At 37.1% G+C, this 21817-nt stretch overlaps 1 protein-coding gene, 1 pseudogene and 1 gene segment (V, D, J or C); all 3 read left to right on the top strand.

The window, feature by feature from the left end:
* The window catches only part of LOC100935631, an 824790-nt gene that overhangs the window by 178708 nt on the left and 624265 nt on the right, over window positions 1-21817 (top strand).
* LOC100931718 (zinc finger protein 420) lies at window positions 8244-21712 on the top strand. Its single transcript, XM_012540498.3, has 5 exons — window positions 8244-8472; window positions 8692-8770; window positions 16356-16482; window positions 17188-17283; window positions 18784-21712. The coding sequence occupies exons 1-5, from the start codon at window positions 8294-8296 to the stop codon at window positions 19728-19730; spliced, it is 1428 nt and encodes a 475-aa protein (XP_012395952.2). The 5' UTR covers window positions 8244-8293; the 3' UTR covers window positions 19731-21712.
* Window positions 20237-21712, top strand: LOC100931455 (annotated as a pseudogene).

Genomic DNA, 21817 nt, shown 5'->3' with positions numbered 1-21817 from the left:
ATGGTAAGGGCTAGAGATACAGGGGAAATAGTCAGCTGGTTCCTTCTCCCCAGAAGCTCACAGACAAAGGGGAGATGTCACCTATTGGAGATTTCTGCTGCCGATTGTTTAGAAAAACTTGTAGTTCTCCAAGTAGAGCAATAAAGTGATGTGAATTCCTCTTCGTTATGATAATATTTTCTAATCAAATCATATCAGTTTCAGATGCTGAACAATTTTCCATTTCCAAGGACTTAGCAGGGATCGCCTTCAGTACCTGGGGCAGTTAGGGAAACTCTCCAACAGAATTTTTATATCAACACTAGAAAATTACTCTGTTCCATTTTACTGACTCGATGCCTACAAATTTCTCTCTGATGATCAGTCATGGCAATCACTCTGAGTTAGTGAAGAGTATGATAAGAATCATGAGTGATGGGCAGGTGCTTCAGTCTAGAAGGGAGAATAACCTTCTTGAAGTCACTGTCCACATATGTGAATCTCTTCCAGACTGATCCCATTCTGCTCCTGAGCTTTCTTGGTATCTCTGAGGTATTCAAGACTCATGGGAGAGAGAAGGTTCTAAACCCACTGGACTATCCCTATCTCAGGGCCCCAGAAGGGGACTATTATGCTAATACAGCTCAGGAGAACTAGCCAGGAGAGGAGATCCCTGGACCTGCCTCTGAGCAGAAGCCTCCCTCCCTGGGCTGTTTTGCATGGTTCACTCCCAGCCCAGGAAGCTCCCTGCTGAGAGCGGCTATAAAAAGGCCACTGGGGAGGCAGGTGCTGGGCAACTCAGAGCTCAGGCACATGGAGATGGGGTCCCAGGCTCAGATGCTCTTTCTCCTGTTGTTCTGGATCCCAGGTGAGGGAGGAAGAGCAGAGACAAGGCTGTCTTTTGTCCCTCTGGGCAGAACTGGGAAGGGGTGGGATTCTGGAGTTCAGAGAGAAAATATGGCCCTGCACTGAAACCATGGGGGCAGAATCCAACCCCCAAAGGTTTAATTCACCACAGTCAGAGAGATTTCTCCTCCTGGGAATATGGCCTGGGACTGTTCTCACTATTTCTCTCGTGTTTGTGATTCCAGATGCCTGAGGGGCCATTGTGCTGACCCAGTCTCCAGCCTCCCTGGCTGCTTCTCCAGGAGAGAGAGTCACCATGTCCTGCAGAACCAGTCAGAACATTGGTACCATTCTACACTGGTATCAACAGAAACCAGGCCAGGCCCCTCGACTCCTTATTAATAAGCAAGCAAACATGTTGCCAGGTTCAGTGGCAGTGGGTCTGGGAGCAATTTCTCCCTCATAATCAGCAACATGGAGGGCGAGCATGCTGCAGTCTATTACTGTGGTATAACTATATCCCCACAGTGATACATCCCGGAACAAAAATCTGCCCAGCAGCTGCTTAGAAAGCATCAATGCCCAGAGGCATCTCCTACCCCTCAGCTGGGATGGGGACAGCTTGTCTAGGCTGTCTCAGGGGGAGGTTTCTAGGTCTCAGAGAAAGAGGCTGAGGTTGTGAGAGTTCTGCCCTTGTTTTCTTTTTTAGCCAAGAATCATGGAGTATCACAAAACAAATCAGTGGATGACACCCAAAGGTGGGCTTCTCTAACCCGGATTCTGTTTCCAAATCCCCACAGGTATTCTTATATTCTTTGTTTGAAGACTTCCAGTACAGGGGGACTATCTATGGGATAGATAGGATTTATGGGGATTTGGAAACAGAATTGTTGCTCAGGCTGGGTTAGAGAAGCTCACTACAATAATTAGAGCCATATTGTCAAGAAGACCTGGATTCAAATCCAGTCTCAGACATTTTCTAGCTGTGTGATGCTGGTTTAGTCACTTCACCTTTGTTTTACTTTTATTATGTTAAAATAGGAACCATAATAATATCTCCTTCCCAAGGTGGTTGTAAGGATCAAGTGGGATAATAAACATAAAGAGCTTAGCAGTGTGCCTTGAAGTAAGCATTCTAGGAATGTTAGCTATTATTATTATCATCATCATCATAAGTAGCTCCAATACTGGATCATCAATTACACTTCTATATAGTTCTCATTGCCAGGAAGTCTGTATTTGACTCTAAACTTGGCAGGTCTGAATATTTCCACCTTTACTCACCTTTCTGTGCTTTAGTACCAGACAAGTCCCACCCCCATCCTTGTCACATCCCCTTGAATGTTTGCAGGCAGATACTACAAGCCCCATCTTGGTCCTCTCTCAAGCTCAGCCTCCCCTGGTTCCTTTAGACAACCTTCCTGTCTCTGGCCTCTGGCCCTTTCCCCATCCTGGCTGCCTCCCTCTGCCTGCACACCAGCCACCTTCAGGCCATTCTGCCATGGGGCGCCCAGGAGGGAAAGCAGGATTCCAGGGGAGGTGATCCAGGGCAAGCCTAGAACAGCTTGAGACTTAGGAGAGAGTTACCCACCTCCTGACAGAGAAGGGATGGACTCAAAGGACAGAGACACACATGTGTCAGGCACGACTACTCTGCCCATTCGTTTGTTGGACTCTGTTATTTGTGGTTTCACTGAAGCAGAACACCAGGGGAGCATCTCAGTCTGTCACTCACTGGAGTCTGGGTCTTCCAGCTGTGCAGATGCCATCTCCTCTATGTATGTCCATATTATAGGCTCCCTTTTCCTTTGTCTTAACTAAGACCCCATTTTTACAGGAAGGGTTTCCCAACACTTCTTTTTTCCCCTGAGGCAATAGGGATTAAATGACTTGCCCAGGGTCACTCAATCAGGAAGTGTTAAGCGTCTGAAGTCAAATTTGAACCAAGTCCTCCTGACTTCAGGGCTGGTGCTCTATCCATTGAGCCACCTAGCTACTCCCAACACTTCTTCATTATGGTACTGTGTGGTATGTAATTCACCCAATAAATCTCAGAGATCTCTCAAGGTGCAAGGAGAAAGTTTATTCGATTCTCATGAGAAGTGGGCAGTCACTCTTACCATATAGAAGGGTGAAAGTGAGGGCTCTGAGAACAGACAGAAGGGCCAATATATAGTTTCCCTGACACAATATTGACTCTCTCATCTCCCCCAACTCATCATCATTAACTGAGACTGTGACCTTACATTCTAAGTGCAAAAACTACAGCAAATGGGGAAGAAGCCCATAGATTCAAATTTAAAGAAAAGCATTCCTTTTACTGACCCTGAGACATGTGCTTTCAATGTATAAGAGATAAGGGCTGAGTCAATTTGCTCTACACTCTCCCAGACTAGCTCCCCCTCCCCATCTCCTAGGAACTATTTGCCAGTGAGAAAAGGCAGGAGAAAACAGAAACTTGATCCCATAGCTTAGTTAATTTATAATTGGTCTTTTGAAGAAATATAACATTTTCCATTCAGTCCCTCTTTATTTCGATGAGATTTCTTCCTATTTTTGTAAGATTAATTCACACTGTTGGTACCCTCAGGATCCTCTTGCCCCATGGTGTTGAGGAGAATCTACCTTTGTCCTTCAAGATTAACATCCTTTTTGGTTGGAAGTGACAGTCACCATCTTGTTAAGGCTATTTTGGGCTACTTGGATTATTAACTGAATTAAGCAGGGTAAGCAGATGGGTAGTAAAATGATTCCACTCAAGGCCATCAAGGTGAATCAGAGAATTTGTTTCCACCAACTCCCATTAAATCAGAACTACCACGGGGTGTTAAAAGAAGAGTTCCAAGTTTGCACTGGAACATGAGCCAGTTTCCTAATATCCTTGATAATTTCTTTCACTATTTGTCCATTATCATCAATTTTGATCCAACAACTAGTTAGATTCAGTTTCCCACATGCCCCTCCCTTCTCAACTAATAAATAGTCCAAACTAGTCTGCACTGTAAAATTGCTTCTCTAGTCTGGGTGGCTTGGTCAGCTAACTGATCTAGTGCTCTGGCTGTTTGGTTAGTTATAATCTCCACAATGGTTTGGAGTCTATCCAGTTCAACATGTAAATGGGGGTTCTGTAGCCTCAGGCCCCCTCCCCAGGTTGCTGGACCATAAGTTTGGATAATTCAGGTGGCCAGGTATTTCCCCAGCCATTTGCATCCCCAGTTTGTGTAATGGAAGTGTACAGATTTCACTTTTCCCTTTCCAGGCTATCATACGATTGAACACTCAAATACTGAACAGTTTCCTGAGTCTGGAAGAAAAAAGAACTTGGGTCTGACCAGACCAATATAACCACTTCCTGTCCAATTTACTGGGACATGTATATTAGCGGTTAGCCCACATATCTAATAATGACCCTTTAGAGCTGGAGCATCTTTGTGAAATAACTTTTCTCCATAAAGTGTCTGGTAATAGTGTAAGTCACTAGGGCCTAGTAGTCCTCCTACCATAAAGATGGAGTTACATCACCATCACTGTGGTTCCTCCTTCCATAATCAATTATACGTGTTTTGTTTGTCTTGTCCCTTTACAAGATGTTCAATAATCAGTTCTATATTGATCCTCCAAAAGCCTTTGAACATTTTTTTTCCTTTTTCTCATTTTCCCACTATCATCTTAATTTAGTTTTTTTTTTTTCTTATTCCAGGCTAAGTACTATTCTGATTTATGCAGTACCACAGATTATCTTCCATACTATCCTCACTACAGTCTCCAATTTGGTTAGCCTTAAGCTGGCAACTTTGGTTGGTATGTGGTCGATAGAATCCGGTATATGTACAAGGCACTTTTCAACCATTCTGACACACAATTCCCTCTGAACTCCACCTCCCAACATATTTGGTCCAATCAATAGCTCAATTAGGGAGTCTCTCTTCTTCCAATGGGGTCTCCAAGTAAAAGTTCACTCACATTCACTTACTCCTAATTCTATACTTCAACCAGTCTGATTCAGACAGCAGACTCCCTTCTGCTGAATTGCTAATGGCCAAGACTGTTTCTCTTGCTTGGACCAGAATCCAGTTCTATTATATACTACAATTCTATGACTGAGGAACCAGGTTGGACTCAGAGGAATTGGCACCCAAAGCCATCGACTCAGCTGTGCAGGCCCTTCACAAATCCAACAGTTAGAAAGGTTGAAGGTCGAGGCTATGGTCTTTATTAATAGTTGGCGGAGTTATTCTATTGAGGCAACCAAGGAATAGGGGCTAGCCAGACAAAGGGTGTAAAGAGGAGTAAAAAGGCTGAGGAAACCCCCATAGTGTAGGAGGGATCCCTCAGAAAAGGATATGGCCTCTTCACAAATATAGAGACTAAGCACAAACAATATCAGCAAAGTGAGGACTATAAGGACTTGTGCAGCAAAATAACTGTATGATATGTATACATATATTGTATTCAACATATACTTTAACATATTTAACATTATTGGTCTACTTGCCATTTGGGGGAGGGGAGAGGGGGAAGGAGGGGAAAAATTCAAAAAAAAGGTTTTGCAAAGGTCAATGCTGAAAAATTACCCATGCATATATCTTGTAAATAAAAAGCTATAATAAAAAAAAACATTCTATGTTCTGGGTACTGAATTTCTGATTTCTGTAACAATAAATTCTCTCAAATATCACAGGCGACACACTTAATCTTCAGTGGCCATATGATTCCATTCCTATATTCTTATTTCCCCATACAAAACAACAGTATTTAATCGTTTTCTTTTTGCTTTTGCCCTTATATTTTGGTAGGTTATCCCAATTGCTTAATCTATTTCCCAGAGGATTGTCTATTGGCACCTCAATTTGCTTGTCTTCAGTAAAAATTTCTTTTTTAAGTGGGAAACTCCCATTGGACAGACTTCCAGGATCAGTATGCTTAGATCCATGTCTCAGTTCAGGGGTTTGTTTCTAGCTGCCCCCTTTCAATCACCTAGCTTCATGCTAGGAAACAAAATTGCTTCTATTTGAATTGTCTTACAAAAAGTCTGGAAATCACCTGGCAAAATAAGATACCGGACAATGAGGTCCTTTCTTGAATTAAATTTCCAATATTTAAACCCTGTTTCATAGGGAGTAATTCTGATGGAACTCACATGAAGCAAGAGCTCACATGGAGGTCAGAAGAAGTGATACAAGGACTCTCTCAAAGTCTCTCTGAAGAACTCTGAAACCAATTTGAGACATGAGAGACTGGCACAGGAACATCTAGCATAGTGTGCCCACATCAAAAGCACTTTATGGGCAAAGCAGAATTGCAATAGCATAAAATAAATGTGAAATATTCAAATTTAGGGACATTTCCATTCCCAATGTTTATGTGGACTATTTGAGCCCAAAATATGGTAGAGCCTTCAAATTCCTATTAGTCTGATCATCCAAAGTTGGACACAATGACCCCAACATAGTCATGTCAATTCGTTTCTCTTTGTATATAGAGAACAATTATCAATCAACCAACTTTTTTCCGATCTGGCTTTTAAAAAACAAAGCAAAAAAAAAAAAAAAATCCAAACTAAAACAAGCTCTGCTGTTCTTCTTAATTTTTTCTGGCTGTTAGTTTGCATCCTCTTGACCTCTTCTGCCTGCCCTGTGCTCATTTATGTCTTGGTCTTTTAACCTGTCCTCACCTCCATCTCCAATGTGTATCTTTTGAAGCCCTAGGTAGGAGAGCAAGAACTCTGGGAATTCACCTGATAAGTCCAGATTTTCTTCCCCAAAACATTGCTTCCCTTTGTGGTCTCATCATTTTATTTGGGCAGAGCTGAACTCCAGGAAGCACTTAATTAGAGCATGGTGACTGTTGTAGAAAGGTTGCTGGTATTAATAAATGCTAAGTGAGTTGGCAGGAGGGACTGCAAGGATAGATTAGATTTTATTATTATTCTTATTTTTTCTGCTAATATACATGTATTAATATTTTAACACAAATTTCTTTATGAATCATGTTGGGAGACAAAAATCAGAACAAAAGGGAAAAACCATAAGAGGGAAAAAAAATAGAAAAAAAAAAGTGAACATAGCACCCGTTGATTTGCAGTCTCCGTAGTTCTCTTTCGGATGCAGATGACATTTTCTGTCCAAAGTTTATTGGGATTTATTTGGATTACTGAACCGCTGAGAAGAGTCAGGTCTTTCATAGTTGATCATCACACAATCTTACTATTAACTGTATACAATGTGTTCCTGGATGATTTCAGAGAGGTCTGGAGAGACTTACATGAACTGATTGTAAGTGAAATGAGCAGAACCAGGAGATCATTGTACACAGCAAAAGCAAGATTATACAATGATCAATGCTGAGGGAGGTGGCTCTTCTCAGCAATGAGATGATGCAGGCCAGTTCCAACGATCTTGTGATGATGAGTGCCATTTAGACCCAGAGAGAGGATTGTAAGAATATTGTGTGGATTACAACATAGCATTTTCACTTCTTTTTTATTTGCTTGAATTTTATTTTCTTTCTCATTTTTTTCTTTTTTGATCTAATTTTTCTTGCACAGCAAGAATATTGTATAAATACGTATGCCTAAATTGGATTTACAAATATTCTCATCATGTTTAACATATATTGGATTACTTACCATCTAGGGCAGAGGGTGAGAGGAAGGAGGGGGGAAATTGCGACGCAAGGTTTTGCAAGGGTCCATGTCGAAAAATTATCCTTGTATATGTTTTGGAAATAAAAAGCTTCAAAAAAAAAAAAGAGTTCCTGGCTCTGCTTGTTCCATTCAGCATCAGTTCATGTAAATCTTTCTAGGTCTTTCTAAAATCAGCTTGTTCATCTTTTTAACCTTCATATACCATCTTACTTAGGCATCCCCAATTGACCAGAATCTTTTCGAAACCTTTCTTGTAGTTTCCAAACCAAAAGAAGAGCTGCTCAAAGACGTTTTTGCACACGCTTTCCCCTCCTTCATGATCTCCTTGGCATATAAAGCCACTAGCGGCACTGTCGGGTCACAGGGTCTGCAGTTACATAGCATTTGGGCATAGTGACAAATGAAAACTCTGAGGTGCCCCCGTGATTCCCAGTTCCCCAGCGAGCGAGCCTCCAATACCGAAAAAGCCCAGAAGTGATGCCTTCGGCTAAGCAGGGACCACATTCTTAAAAGAGGCGCCCGAGTTCGAAGCATGCGCAAAAGATGCGGCAGCATCCAGACTACGTTTCCCAGAGGGTCATGCTTGTCCTGGGAGCAGTTCCGCGAGGATGGTCGCGCATACGTCACTTCCTCCCCGCCCAGTTCTAGGCTTTCTAGTAGCCGCTTCCCCTTCTCAATCCTTATCGACCTGTGCCGGGGTGAGCAGCAGATGGAAGAGGGGCCAGACCTAGCTGGAGGCCGTTTTCTCGGGGGCGGCGGGTGGGGAGGACCAGGGTCTGGTGGAGGAACACACAGAATGGGAGGAGCGTCCGCCAGAGGGCGATGGAAGCCTTCCAGGCACTTACGGTGGCCTGCTCATGGCGCGTGCGCAGAGGAAACTACGGGGTGGGGGGCGGAGTCAGATTCAAAGGTAGTCTCAGTCACGCCCTGCCCCATGACCCCTGGGCAAGCTCTGACCCGCTACCTCCCTTGCCGAAAGTCACAGAGAATGAACCCCACGGGTATGGTCTTTGGTCCAGACTTCCCTGCGGCCTCGTTTCCCCACCGCATCCCCCTGGGTCCTCTGCCTCCTTCCGCACACAGCGTCCCTCTCTCGTCCCTTGTCCGGCCTGAGCTCTGAGGGAGATGCCCCAAAGGCAGTGTCCCCTGCAGAGCTGAAGTGGCCCCGGGGTCCCCCTCAGGGACAAGCGGGCTTCTCATGGGCCTCCTTTCCTCCCCAGGACCTCGGCCTCTCGTGGCCTCTGCCGTGCCCCCGAGCAGGAGGCGATGGCCCCCGGAGTGACCGCCAGACCATGCGAGGTGAGTGACCGCCCCTGCTGCTGTCCTGAAACACTATCAGTGCGTATACGCTCCAATGCTAGAAATTGTGGCCATCAGAGAGTCATAAAGTTAAAGCTGAGAGACCATCTATTTATCCTCCCAAATTCTTGAATTGGCAAATTCAAACTTACGCCACGTTAAACGTTCCAAAATCTTTCTCTCCCTCCAGCCCCTCCCCCACCCATTGAGAAGGTAAGCAATGGGATACTCGTGCATGAAAAGAAAATGAAAACTCTGCTTTCATCTGCTCTAAAGTTCATCAGTTCTCTTCATTTTTCCTCCATGAGTCCTGTGGAATTTTTATGGATCGTTATATTGATCAGAGTAGCTAAGTTTTTTCTTTAGATATTTCAGTCTTTTTTTTTTATTTAATACTTTATTTTTTCCATTTACATGTAAACTTTTTTTTTTTTAATTTGGAGTTCCAAATTCTCTCCTCTCTCCTTCATTGAGCAGAAAAGCAATTTGACACGTTTATTCATGTGCAGTTATGCAAAACATATTTCCATGTTGTGGGAAAAAAAACCCCACAAAAAAACCAAGAAAATTAAAACACAAAAAGTATGCTTCAATCTGCTTTCAAACTCCATTATTTATGGGATGGCATTTTTTTCATCATAAGTCCTTTGGAATCGTCTTGCATCATTGTATTGCTGAGCATGGCTAAGTCACTGCTGATCGTTGTTACAATGTTGCTGTTACTATACACAGTATTCTCCTGATTCTGCTCATTTCACTTTGCCTCCGATCTTAAATGTTTTCACAGGTCTTTCTGAACATACTGCCTTATTTATTTCTGTGTAATAGTATTCCATCATAATCATATATTAAGTCTTATTCAGCCATTCCCTAACTGATGGGTATCCATTCAATTTCTAATTCTTTACCACTGGGGGGGGGGAAAGCTGACATGAGTATATTCGTACATTTAGGTCCTTTTCCTTTTATCTCTTGAGGATAAAGACCTAATAAAAAGATTATTAAAGAGTATGGACAATTTGATAGTCCCTGGGGTATAATTCCAAATTGTTCTTCAAAAATGATTGAAGTACTTCACAATTTACTAAAGTGTCTTAGTGCCCAGATTTTCCCACATTGTTGTTCTTTTTCTGTCATGTAATCTGTCCAATAGATATGAAGTGATATCTCTGAGTTGTTTTGATTTGTACTTCTCTAATTACTTGTGATCTAAAGCATTTTTTCTTATCTCTAGCAATAGCTTTGATTTCTTCTAAAAAAGTGTCTGTTCAAATGCTTTGATTATTTTGGGGAATGGCTCCTATTTTTATAAATTTGTCTCAGTTCCCAATAAACTTTAAAAATGAAGTTTTTATCAGAAAAACTTGCTGCTGCTGCTGCTTTTCTTATAACCTCTATTATTTCCAGTTCCCAAAGCTGGTGCTGCTGTCCAGGGTACTTTAAGCCAGCCCCCCTAGTTTGACTGAAAAAAAAGGTATCCCAGTGATCTTTTGCCATTCCAGTATTTGATTTGATACATTATTTTAGGAAGGGAATTTTGGAAATATTTGAAAAAGCTCCCTCATGCTTTGTATATGTTTTGCATTTATAATACTGTATTGTGCAATTTTTTTCATCCGAAGAATGTTGACTCCTAGAGGGTAGAACATATTTAATTTTCCTTTATGTCCCCTGTACTTAGCATAATACCCTTCACATGGCAGGCACTTAATGAATACTTGTAGATTACTAAAGAGAAAGCTAAATCTCTCGAAATGGAAGAGATTGAGCAGTAAGTCAGAGCAAAGACCTCACATTAAGAGTACCAAAATTTCCTTAGATATATAAACCTGTCCATGACTATGCCTCCAAAAGCAACCTCTTTCTAACCCAATGCAGTCCTCCTAAGTAACATTCTTCACATAGAATACTTTCTGAGTACTTACTGTCCTCTTCATCCAACCTTTACCTATTCATTTATTCACCCATTCAAAGTGCTAATCTTGCTGTTTCAAAGGAAGGACAGTAATAGCATTAAATATATTTTGATTTAAGATTTTAAAACATTTTCCTTGAAAAAACTGATGGGTGTTAATATCATTTAATAAATAAGAAAATTGGGGTTTAAGGAGAGAATCATTTGCCAGAATCATTTTGAGAGCAATTGTGATACAGTTGTACTAGAAATGATAGCTAAAGCAAAAAGACAAGAAAAAGAAATTGAAAGAATAAAAATAAGCAACAGAAACAAAACTATCACCTTATGCAAATGATATATGTACTTCATTTACTCTAGAGAATCAACTAAAAAGATAAGTTGAAAAAGTAAAGACCTTGAGCAGATTTGCAGCATTTTTAAATAAACCCATATAAATCACCAGCATTTCTGTATACCATTAAAAAAAAAAAAAAAACCCAGCAAGAAGAAATAGAAAGAAAAAATTTTTTTAAAATAACTAGTTAATATTAAAACTTGGGAGTTTACCTGTCAAGACACATCCCAGGGACTATATAAACACAATTACAAAAAAAAAAAAAAATTTCACACAACTAAAGATAGATCTAAAAATTTGAAAAATAGTAATTCTTCAAGGATAAACTAAGCCAATTTAATAAAAATGGCAGGTCTACCTCTGTTTATTCACTATCATAATGTTCAAGCTATGAAAAAATTATTTGATAGAAATAGAAAAATAATATAATTCATCTGGAAGAAAAGAAGGTCAAGATTATCAGGGGACTCAATAAATATTAATGTGAAGGAAGCCAGCCTAGTTCTAGATTTCAAACTATATTACAAAGAGGTAATCATTAAAACAATTCAGAAAGGGCTAAGAAATAGAGTAGTGGAATAAATTAATAATTTTTATTACATGAAATTAAAAAGCTTTTGCACAAACAAAACTAATACTGCCAAAATTAGAAAGGAAATGGGGGGGAAGAATTTTTTTTACAACATGTTTCTCTGATAAAGATTTTGTTTCTCAAGTCTATAGGGAAGTGAGCTAACTTTATAAAAATAAGAACTATTTCCCAGTTAATAAATAGTTAAAAATAGGAACAGACAGTTTTCAGGACAACAACAATTAAAAAAAGGTATCAGTACTCATGTGGGGAAAAGTGCCCTAAATCAGTAATGGATAGAGAAATACAAATTAAAACCACTCTGAGGTACCACTTGGCAATTATCAGATTTATTAATATGGCAGAAATGCTGGAGAGGATTTGGAAAAAAAAAGGGGAGGGGGGACACTAATGCACTGTTGGTAGAATTGTGAACTGGTCCAACCATGTTGGAGAACAATATAGCCCCTAAAATATAACATGTTCATGCCCTTTGACACAGCAATATCATTGCTAGGTTTGTATCCCAAAAAGATCAAGGACTAATTTGTATAGAAATATTTATAGCAGTTCTTTTTGAAATCCTAAGTAAATGGATTTAAGAATAAAGCAAAGATACAATAATTGTGTGAAAGGCAATATTATAATGACAAAAATATACATCACCTTTTCTGGGTAATAACTAAAGTAATCTTCAGAAGAAAAATTATTACCCTGAAAACATAAATTAATGAAAAAAAGAATAGATTAATTAGTTAAGCTATTAAGGGATTCTGGGCATGTGGGTATTGGGTTATGTATAATGTGAAATGTGGAAGATCAATACCTCCTTCAAAGATCTAATCAGTACATAAATACTTCTAGAATAATAGCAGTTATTTTGTATGAACTTAAGATTAAGGGAACTTTCTGTCCTTTAAGGATAGAAGAAAAGAAGGAGAGAAGGAAGAAAACAAGCATTTATTAAGTGCCCACTTACTGTGATAAGCACAAATAATTTCATTTGATCCTCACTACAACCTGGAAGGTATGTGCTACTATTATTATTATCTCCATTTTACAGTTGAGAAAACTGAGGCAGAAAGTGGTCAAGTGATCATTTATCCAGGACCAAAAATTTGTGTGTGTAAATGTAGATTTGAACTCAGAATTTCCTGTCTCTCAGCCCAGCATTTATTTAGTATTTACTATGTGCCAGGCACTATCAAATTCCTATACAGGATGAGATTAACCAAGTGGTTTAAGGGATTGACATTTCTCTTGAGAGACAGCTGGATTATTGCTATCCCTAAGAAAATCTACTACTTTATACTTTATACATCCATGGGAAATTAGTCTACTGGCCAACAAATTAATGCTATTTGAAGTACCAAATACAATTGAACTAATTAATTCCAGACTACTTGCCTTTTTTCCCCTTAGCATAAGAATATCTAGATTTTTATTTGCATTGTTTTATGGTTATCTTGTTTTTAAATATATTTATTTAATTCATTAAATACTTCTCAAGTACATGTGAGAAAAAAATTTTAATATCCATTTTTTAAATTTTGGATTGCAAATTCCCCATCTCCCTCTTTTTACTTCTCCCTTGAAAAGACAAGAAATTTGATATCTATTATATTTGTGAAGCCATGCAAAACTTATATCAATAGATATAAACAAAACTTTTGACATGATACAATACCTAGTTCTGTTTAAAAATAGAAAACATAGGAAAAATGCCAAATTAAAGCATTCTGAAGTTCTACCTCACACTTATCAGATTGGCAGAGTTGACAAAAAAGTAAAATGACAGATGCTAGAGAGGGAGGTGTGACCTGAACCAGCCATTCTTGAAAATAATTTGGAACTATGCTAGGAAAATTGCTAAAGTATGCATACTTTCTGTCCCAGCAATATCTCATTAATTCCAAAGGCATTAAAGGATCCATATGTATAAAATCATTTGTAGCAGCTTTTTGTAGAATAATTGAAAATGTTAGTGTACATGAAACTGTAATTTAAGAAATCATGAAAAGAATGTTTTCAAGGAATCCAGGGAAGGCTTGTTTGAATCAGTGAGTAAAATGAGCAGCCCAGGAGAAAAATTTGTTCAGTGACCAATTATAACGACAAATCACTTTGAAAGCTTTAGGAATCTGATCAAAACAGTGACCAACTTTTTCAAAAGGACTTAAAATGAAACATGTTAACCAACTTCTGGAACTTATGTGATTGAATTGTGAGGTACAGTTGATTGCACATATTTTGATATGCACATATTTTGGAGACAGTCAATACAAGAACTTGTTTTGCTTGCCTCTGAATATTTGCTGTAAAGATTTTACTTATCTTTTTGTTTCCAAATAGGATGTGGGAAGTGGGAATACTAGAAGATAAGATTTTTGTAAATGATGGTCTTCCTTCCTGGGATGGAGGAAGAAGGATGAGGTGAATCCTTTCTGGTATGGGTAGTCCTCTTTTAAATTTAAATCTGCATTTTTGGGAAAGTGCTGTGTTAAAATGAATTGAACCAAAGTATAAAGAAAAGAATACCAGACATTGTGTCAGTAGGCTTGTATTTGAGATTCAGCTGTAATTCTTAATAGCTGATTAATTTGAAGCAACTAATCATAGTAATAAAAATGTTTTAAAGTAACATTCGTGGGGTATGAATAAAAAATGAAATAGATTCTTGTAAAAAAAAAATTGTAGAGCAATGTCAGAGTCCCAAAAGTACTAATTGTGGTGATAAATGTTACAAAAAGATTTTAAAAAACTAGTTTGAAGACAAGCAAAAGCTCAGAGTAGTGAGGACCATGTTTAGGCATGGATGGGATGATGGTGATACAAAGAGATACCTGCAAGAAAGTTAAACAAGTAAAATCTTCCTTGGCTTTAATTTTCTCTTTGAAGAATGATTATCCTTAAATGGAAATGAGAGCAATTGGATAACAAAAGTAAAAGGAGCAAAAGGTTTTTACTTTACCAAAAGTAAAAACAGACAAGATACAGGATCCAGAGAGGATCCACAGTGATAGAAATATAAAATGTATTTGTTTAGGAAATTAATTTATCCTTGAAAGATCTTGGAGAATGGAGGAGATACCACAGAACTAGAAAAGGGGCATGTGCCAGGTTTCAAAAAAAGAGTATGGATTCTGTGAAGTCTAGACCAGTAACTTCAAATTTTGGCAAATTCCTACACTATATTGCTAAATGAGTAGTTAGGGAGCAATTAAAAAAAGGCTGTTTTATTTTTTTCTGTAATGTTTTTTGTTATTTCACTGGTCATTTCTGGAAAAAGATTCTCCTTTGTAGTCCAAATTTTATCATTTAATACCATAAAAAAAGTTACACAAAAATGTCCATTGTGGTGACTCTACCTGATAATTCATACAATATTCACCTTTGGTGGTCTCTATCTTCTATGTTATAAGAAATGGTAACATTTTTTCAGTTATTCAAAGTTTAGCATCTTTTCCATGTGTGTATGTACATAAACATATATGCATATATATAGTATATTTTTATATACTTTATAGTTCTGTTGGCTCTACTTATTTCACACAGTATTAATTAATACTTATCTTTCAGTACTTCTCAGAATTCATCATATTTGTCAGTTACTGAATAATAGTCCATTGTATTCATATGTCTTTTTTCCCTAGCCTTTATTAATGATAATGCAATTTGTTTCTAGTTCTTTGCTGCCCCAAAGGGTGTTTTTATAAATGTTTTTGTGTATAAACTTAGTTGTATCCTTATTACGATTATAGAAAAATATATGGAATATATGGAATGGAAACTAGCTCTGAATTTGCATTCAGGAGGACCTGGACTCAAATGCAGAATTGCTGTTTATCCTTAAGAAAGTTACTTTCCTTCTCTGGACCTCATTTGCCTAATTTGCAAAATGAAAGTTGCTATTCTCAATATATGAATTAAAAAATAATGGTCCTTAGAATGCCATTTCTAGCAGTTAAAAAAATTTTTTTCTTATACTGTTACAGGCAGGAAATAGCAGTTTCTTGTGTTCGCTTTTGCCCTTATGGCTCCAGGATCATTGAACACAGTTGTGTACATTTGGAGCACTTCATTTTAAGAAGCAAAGACAATATTTAAGAAGTAAAGACAGTGATGACCATGCTGGTTGCTGAAAGGAACTTATCCTGGAAGAGAAGACTTACAGCCACATGATAACTATCTTCAACTATTGCATTTTCATTTTAGTCTCAGCAAACAAAAAAAGAACTATATTACTGTGTCAGCTTAGAGAGCAGAAGTAAAAGCCATGAGTGCACATGATAAAAAACAGTTTAATTTGATGTCATTGGCTCCATTAACAACTCAGCCTTCACAAAAATGCCAAATAGTTATTTCTAAAGTACAAATCAATCAATATCACTCTCTTTTTCAAGAGGTTCAATAGCTCTCCTTTGCTTCTATGATCAAATTCAAACTCCTGCTCAACATTTAAAAACCTTTAAAATTGGGGTATAGTTTATTGCTAGAGAAGAATTCCATGTAATAAGCATTTGTTATGTACTACTATGTGCCAGACATTATGCTAAGTGCTCAGAAACAAAGAAGGGAAAAATATTCCCTGCTTTCAAGAAGCATGCAGTCTAATGGGAAAGGAATTCTTGAACATGATAATAACCAGAACTCTATTAGATTACAAATATTTAAATGAAGATTTTTCTACTAGCATGGAGCTTACATTAGGATTTCAAAACAGAAGTATACCTGAGTAAGTACAAATATTTTGGTGTTTCAGGAATCAGTGACATTCAAAGATGTGGCTGTGGAATTCACCTGGGAGGAGTGGGTTCATTTAAACCCATCTCAGAAAAACTTGTACAGGGATGTGATGCTGGAGAACTATAGGAACTTGGTATCTTTGGGTAAGAACAGCTGTCCCTTTTCAGTCTTGACATACAGTGTGGAGACTTTCAAAATTTTAACAGTTTACTCTGATATACAAAAGGAAGATATATTCCTTATCCTTTTGTTGCCAAGAGACAGAGTATTTGAGCTGACTCTTTCCAGGAAAAAGGTCTTTTCTTATTATCCTTGAAAATGTTCCCCTCTCTGTTGCTCCAAATCCACAATTTTCTGTTTAACCCCAGTCTAAATATCATCTAAGCAGTGAGTGAATGAGTCAAATGGACTGTTTTTCCTAAGTCCCATTGTGTAACCCATTTTTCATAAGATAGAATAGCCTTGAAGGGTTTTTTGGAACTGTTTTTCAGTTCTTCTTATCCTATTTATTTTTCCTCCAAAGAGAATTTTAATTTTAATAGTTTTTAATTATTTTTAGTGTTTTATGGATGCTTTAAAAAAATTCATTTTTTTTTCCTTTCCCTTATTTTCTACCACATCTAAAACAAACAAAAACTCTACCTTTCCTTCAAACAACTAGTTTAGCTGTCCTTGGTTGGAAAAAAAAAAAAGACAAAATTTACTAATATGTCCACCATCCTTGATCTATTTTGTACTGTTATTCCCCTACCTTTCTACTAAAAGTTGGAAAAAGTATTTCATCTATATGTTCTATGATAAAATTCTGAGATAACTATCTCTAGCACTTTTTCATTTTCAACTAATAGGATTTGCAGTTTCTAAACCAGATGTGATTCACCAGTTGGAAAGAAAGGAAGCATCTTGGATACAAAAGGCAGATATTCCAAGAAGCAGCTGTCCAGGTGACTACATAAAAATCAAACAGATGGGTCATTGCAAAATATATCTCTGTTGGTCATTTTAATTCAGAGCTTTTATAAAATGATGAACATGGTCTTATTAAAGCTTCTCCAGCTTAGGAGAGAAGCTGAAACTTTAAGACTTCATTTTTTAACTCAAGTTACTTTTTTATGCATCTCTTTACTCATATATACCTCCAATCTCAAAGAAAGGTATTGCCTCAGTATATGGTATAGGTATTTTTCTTAGTTCCCTGAAAATTGTCTTAAGTAGGTATTCGGTTACTTTACTTTTATCAATTTAGTCTCTCTTTTAAAATAAACACATTACTCAAGATATTAACAATATGGATTTTTTATTTCTGAGTCCTCTTCTGATATTTTCTTCCATCTTCTTTTTATGATTATGTTGCTTTGTTCCTCTCTCTTTTTAAAATAGTAAATCATAACTTGATTTCTGTTTCCTCAGTTTATCATTCGTATGTCATTCTGTTACTATTTATGCTTTGAAATTATGTTCATAAAGATACATCAATATGTTCATATGACAGGTCTTATTTAATTATACCTATAACTTTTCAGTATTTTGCTGTGTCAGAAAAGGTTATGTATATTTTTTTAAGAAAAATCTTTGTTTGCCTTCAATAATGTTTTGAGGATGTAGACTTTTAGTAATGGGATTACTGAGTCAAACCATATGAACAGTTTTGGAGATCTAACTTAAATTGCTTTGCTGTTCTTCAGAAAAAAAAAAATAGCAGCAGCAGTTTACCAAGTACCTTATTTCCACATAACTCCTAACATGTTGTCATTTTAAAGTATCTTTGTTAATCTGATAGCTATTTGGTGATACCTCTAAATTGTTTCCATTTTTACTTCTTTGATTGCCAGGGTTTAAGTAATGTTTTTGGTAATTATTAATTATTTCTCTTGTGAAAAATACCTGTATGTCTTGATCACTTACTTTTGGGGCATTGAATCTTACAAAATTTTAATTGAATCCTTACAAAGTTGATTTGTTAGAATTTTGGGGAAATTTATGGCAACAATTGTCTGATATTATTTCTTTTTCCCTTTTTTTCTCCTCTCTTTACTTCATGTCTTTTTACTATAGCTCATCCTCACTCTAAACTTTTATTCAAAAGTTTTTTTCCCTTTCTATTTTCACTTGGATATGTAAAAAAGTACATTTGCAAGTTTTCAAGTCATGTATTTTTTATGAATAATCTTTCATTTCTGTATTCCATTCATATGTCAGCCATTTAGAATAGACTCAGGACTTAATTCATCTTCCAGGTAATTTCATCCTCTCAGTTCATTTATATATGTTAACTTTGAATCATCATACTTTCACATAAGATAAACTGATCTTTAATGAAAGATCAGTGAGAGTAGCTTTCTCAAATGACAAACAAAAGAATAGTTTTAAAACCTCTGAGCCACTAGGAACCTTGGGAAAAGGGAAGAAAAGGCAGTTAATCAGCTCTCTTTTCTCCCTTTCAGAGAGCAAAGAATTTAATGGAAAGAAACCTTATGTATGTAGTGAATGTGGAAAAGCCTTCAGAAGGAGAGCACATCTTACTGTGCATCAGAGAATTCATACTGGAGACATTCTTTATGAATGTAAGGAATGTGGGAAGGCTTTTCACTACAACTCAGCACTTATTCTACATCAAAGAATTCATACTGGAGAGAAACCTTATGAATGTACTGAATGTGATAAGGCTTTCAGGAGTAAGACACAACTTACTGTTCATCAGAGAATTCACACTGGAGAGATTCTTTATGAATGTAAGGAATGTGGAAAGACTTTTCACTACAATTCAGAACTTATTCGACATCAAAGAATTCATACAGGAGAGAAACCTTATGAATGTACTGTATGTGGGAAGGCCTTTAGGAGGAAGCCACATCTTACAGTGCATCAGAGAATTCATACTGGGGAGAAACCTTATGAATGTACTGAATGTGGGAAGGCCTTCAAGAGGAAGGCACAGCTTACTGTGCATCAGAAAATTCATACTGGAGACATTCTTTTTGAATGTAAGGAGTGTGGGAAGGCTTTCCATTACAACTCAGCACTTATTCTACATCAGAGAATTCATACTGGGGAAAAACCTTATGAATGTAGTGTATGTGGGAAGGCCTTCAGGATGAAGGCACGTCTTACTGTGCATCAGAGAATTCATACTGGAGAGATACTTTATGAATGTAAGGAATGTGGGAAGACTTTCCACTACAACTCAGAACTTATTCCACATCAAAGAATTCATACAGGAGAGAAACCTTATGAATGTGTTGTGTGTGGGAAGGCCTTTCGCCGGACTGTAGATCTTACTCAACATCAGAGCATTCATACTGGAGAAAGACCTTATGAATGTAATGAATGTGGGAAGACCTTCACACTGAAGAAATATCTTGTTCAGCATCAACGAATTCATTCTGGATAGAAAGTTTTTGAGTGTAATGTATGTGGGAAGTCCTTTAGACTAAGAATACGACTTTATGGTCATCAGAATTCATCCTGTAGAGACTCTTCATAAATGTAAGGAGTGTGGGAAAGCCTTTCATCATGATTCATATCTTATTAGATACAAAAGAATTCATTCTGGAAAGAAACCTTATGAATTGAGTGAATTTGGGAAGGTCTTCAGGAAGAAGCAACTTCTTACCTGTATTAGAGAATTCATAATGAAGAGAAACATATATGAATCAGAATATTTATTCTGAAGATAAGTATAATGAATGTGAGGAGATTTTTAGACTAAGAACCAATCAAGGAATTCAGGTGCTTTCTTCTGTGCCTCTGATTGACAATATACCTATGGCTGGGTTCCCAGGCTGGTATGCCTTGAAAGTCACCACTAGAATGAGACTTTGGCATAATGTGACCTGGCAGCAGCCTTGGAACAACAATATCCACTGTGGCAGCAGCCTTGCTTGAGTCTTGACATCTGCCCAGAAAAAAAGGCAGAAAATGGCATACAAGGAGCTTTTTTTGCTTCTCTACAACAAAATGGTAACCAGCATCTACAAATTTACAGAGCAAGGGCAGTTGGAAAATGGAAGATGCATTACTAAGCTGTAGAACGTGGCTTTTAGGATGGGACACTGCTTAATAGATTTACAAAGGACACTACAAGACTCAAGAATGAATTAGATATTACAGAGTTCATTTGTAAGGTTTTGGGGATCAATGTTTTCAATAAACAATAAGGTCAAATCATCAGGTTATCTATATGCTTTAAGACAACAGATTTTTGACTCCTGACTCAGATGTCTTCAGGAAAATGGTATTTAGATCATGCACCTAAGTATTTACATTTACATATGACTTAATCAGAGATTTTTTTATCACATATGGGGATAAAAAAGTATTTAAACAGCTGAAGTGTCAGCAGTGCTACCATGTAAATTTCAAGTGATAATACAGAATCTATAGCATGCACTCAAATGCTTTTACAATGTAAGAAGATTAAATCATTGATGTATCAAGATTTTTGAGTAGTAACTTTTGACTGACTGGAGTTGTCACAAGTTTCTATGATACATAGATTCATGTAAGCTTTATTTATTTCATGTTTTAATACCTACTTTCAAGAGAGAGTATCATATTATAGTATATGTATCATCTGATGGAATGGGAGAATATCAGAGAAAATTTTACTGAGACATCATATACTGTAGCTAGCTCTATTACAGTATGCCAAATGCAACTTTATTTCATTAAAAAATTATTAAATAAGCACAGAAACCAAATAACAACTTTTCTTCATGCTTCTACTTCACTAGTTCCTGCTTTTTATTTGGCATTAAAAAGGAGGGTAAAATTAAAGTCTTAGTGAATTTACCGGGAAAGAAAAAGTTACATCATTTATATCTGATTTTTTCAGATTCAGGTTCAGACTAAGTGGAGTATGTGTTAAGATTAACTTAAATGATATTATAAATGACACTGGGATACTGTTTGTTCTTAGTAAAAAGCAAGTTTCATATTTTTGTGAAGGGACTCTGCATTTAAGTCTGGTCATAGGATGGCAAAAATTAGTAGATTTCGGAGATTAGCAAGGGTGAAAAGAAGGGAACCGAAAGAACCTGGAGAAAGAAAATAAATTGAAGGATTGGATAGTAGATTAGAAAAATAGTTAAAGCACTGTATTTCTATAAATACTTGAGACTAAACAGGATGACTTTTCATATGCAAAAGATTACTTGTCCAAGTCAATTTCACTACGTTCAGCTAATGAATAATTGAGAATGTCCATTTTTTAACTATACCAGTTAACAGGAACTTTCAGGTCCAACATTTTTAAATATGTTACATGTGTTAAAATGTGTCCTTTGCATTGTGTCTCCATGGGTTTACCAATAGTATTCACCAAATATTGTTTGATTTCTTTTTGTTGTTTTAAAGTAAAAATCAAAGAATTCATCCTGGACTATAGTGGGAAGACCTTCCTATGGATTGTAAATCTTATTCAATATCAGATCATTCATAGTAGAGCAAGACCTTATGAATATACTAAATATGGGAAGA

The sequence above is a fragment of the Sarcophilus harrisii genome, chromosome 2 (assembly GCF_902635505.1).
Source record: "Sarcophilus harrisii chromosome 2, mSarHar1.11, whole genome shotgun sequence".
NCBI classification, from domain to species: Eukaryota; Metazoa; Chordata; class Mammalia; order Dasyuromorphia; family Dasyuridae; genus Sarcophilus; species Sarcophilus harrisii.
Note: the sequence above shows the minus strand (reverse complement) of the source record. Positions and strands in the feature narration are given on the sequence as shown.

Coding starts and splice junctions, on each gene's coding strand:
- LOC100931718 (XM_012540498.3), top strand. CDS start 8,294: ATGGAAGCCTTCCAGGCACTTACGGTGGCCTGCTCATGGCGCGTGCGC. Junction 8,771..16,355: donor TGACCGCCAGACCATGCGAG/GTGAGTGACCGC, acceptor TTGGTGTTTCAG/GAATCAGTGACATTCAAAGA. Junction 16,483..17,187: donor TAGGAACTTGGTATCTTTGG/GTAAGAACAGCT, acceptor TTCAACTAATAG/GATTTGCAGTTTCTAAACCA.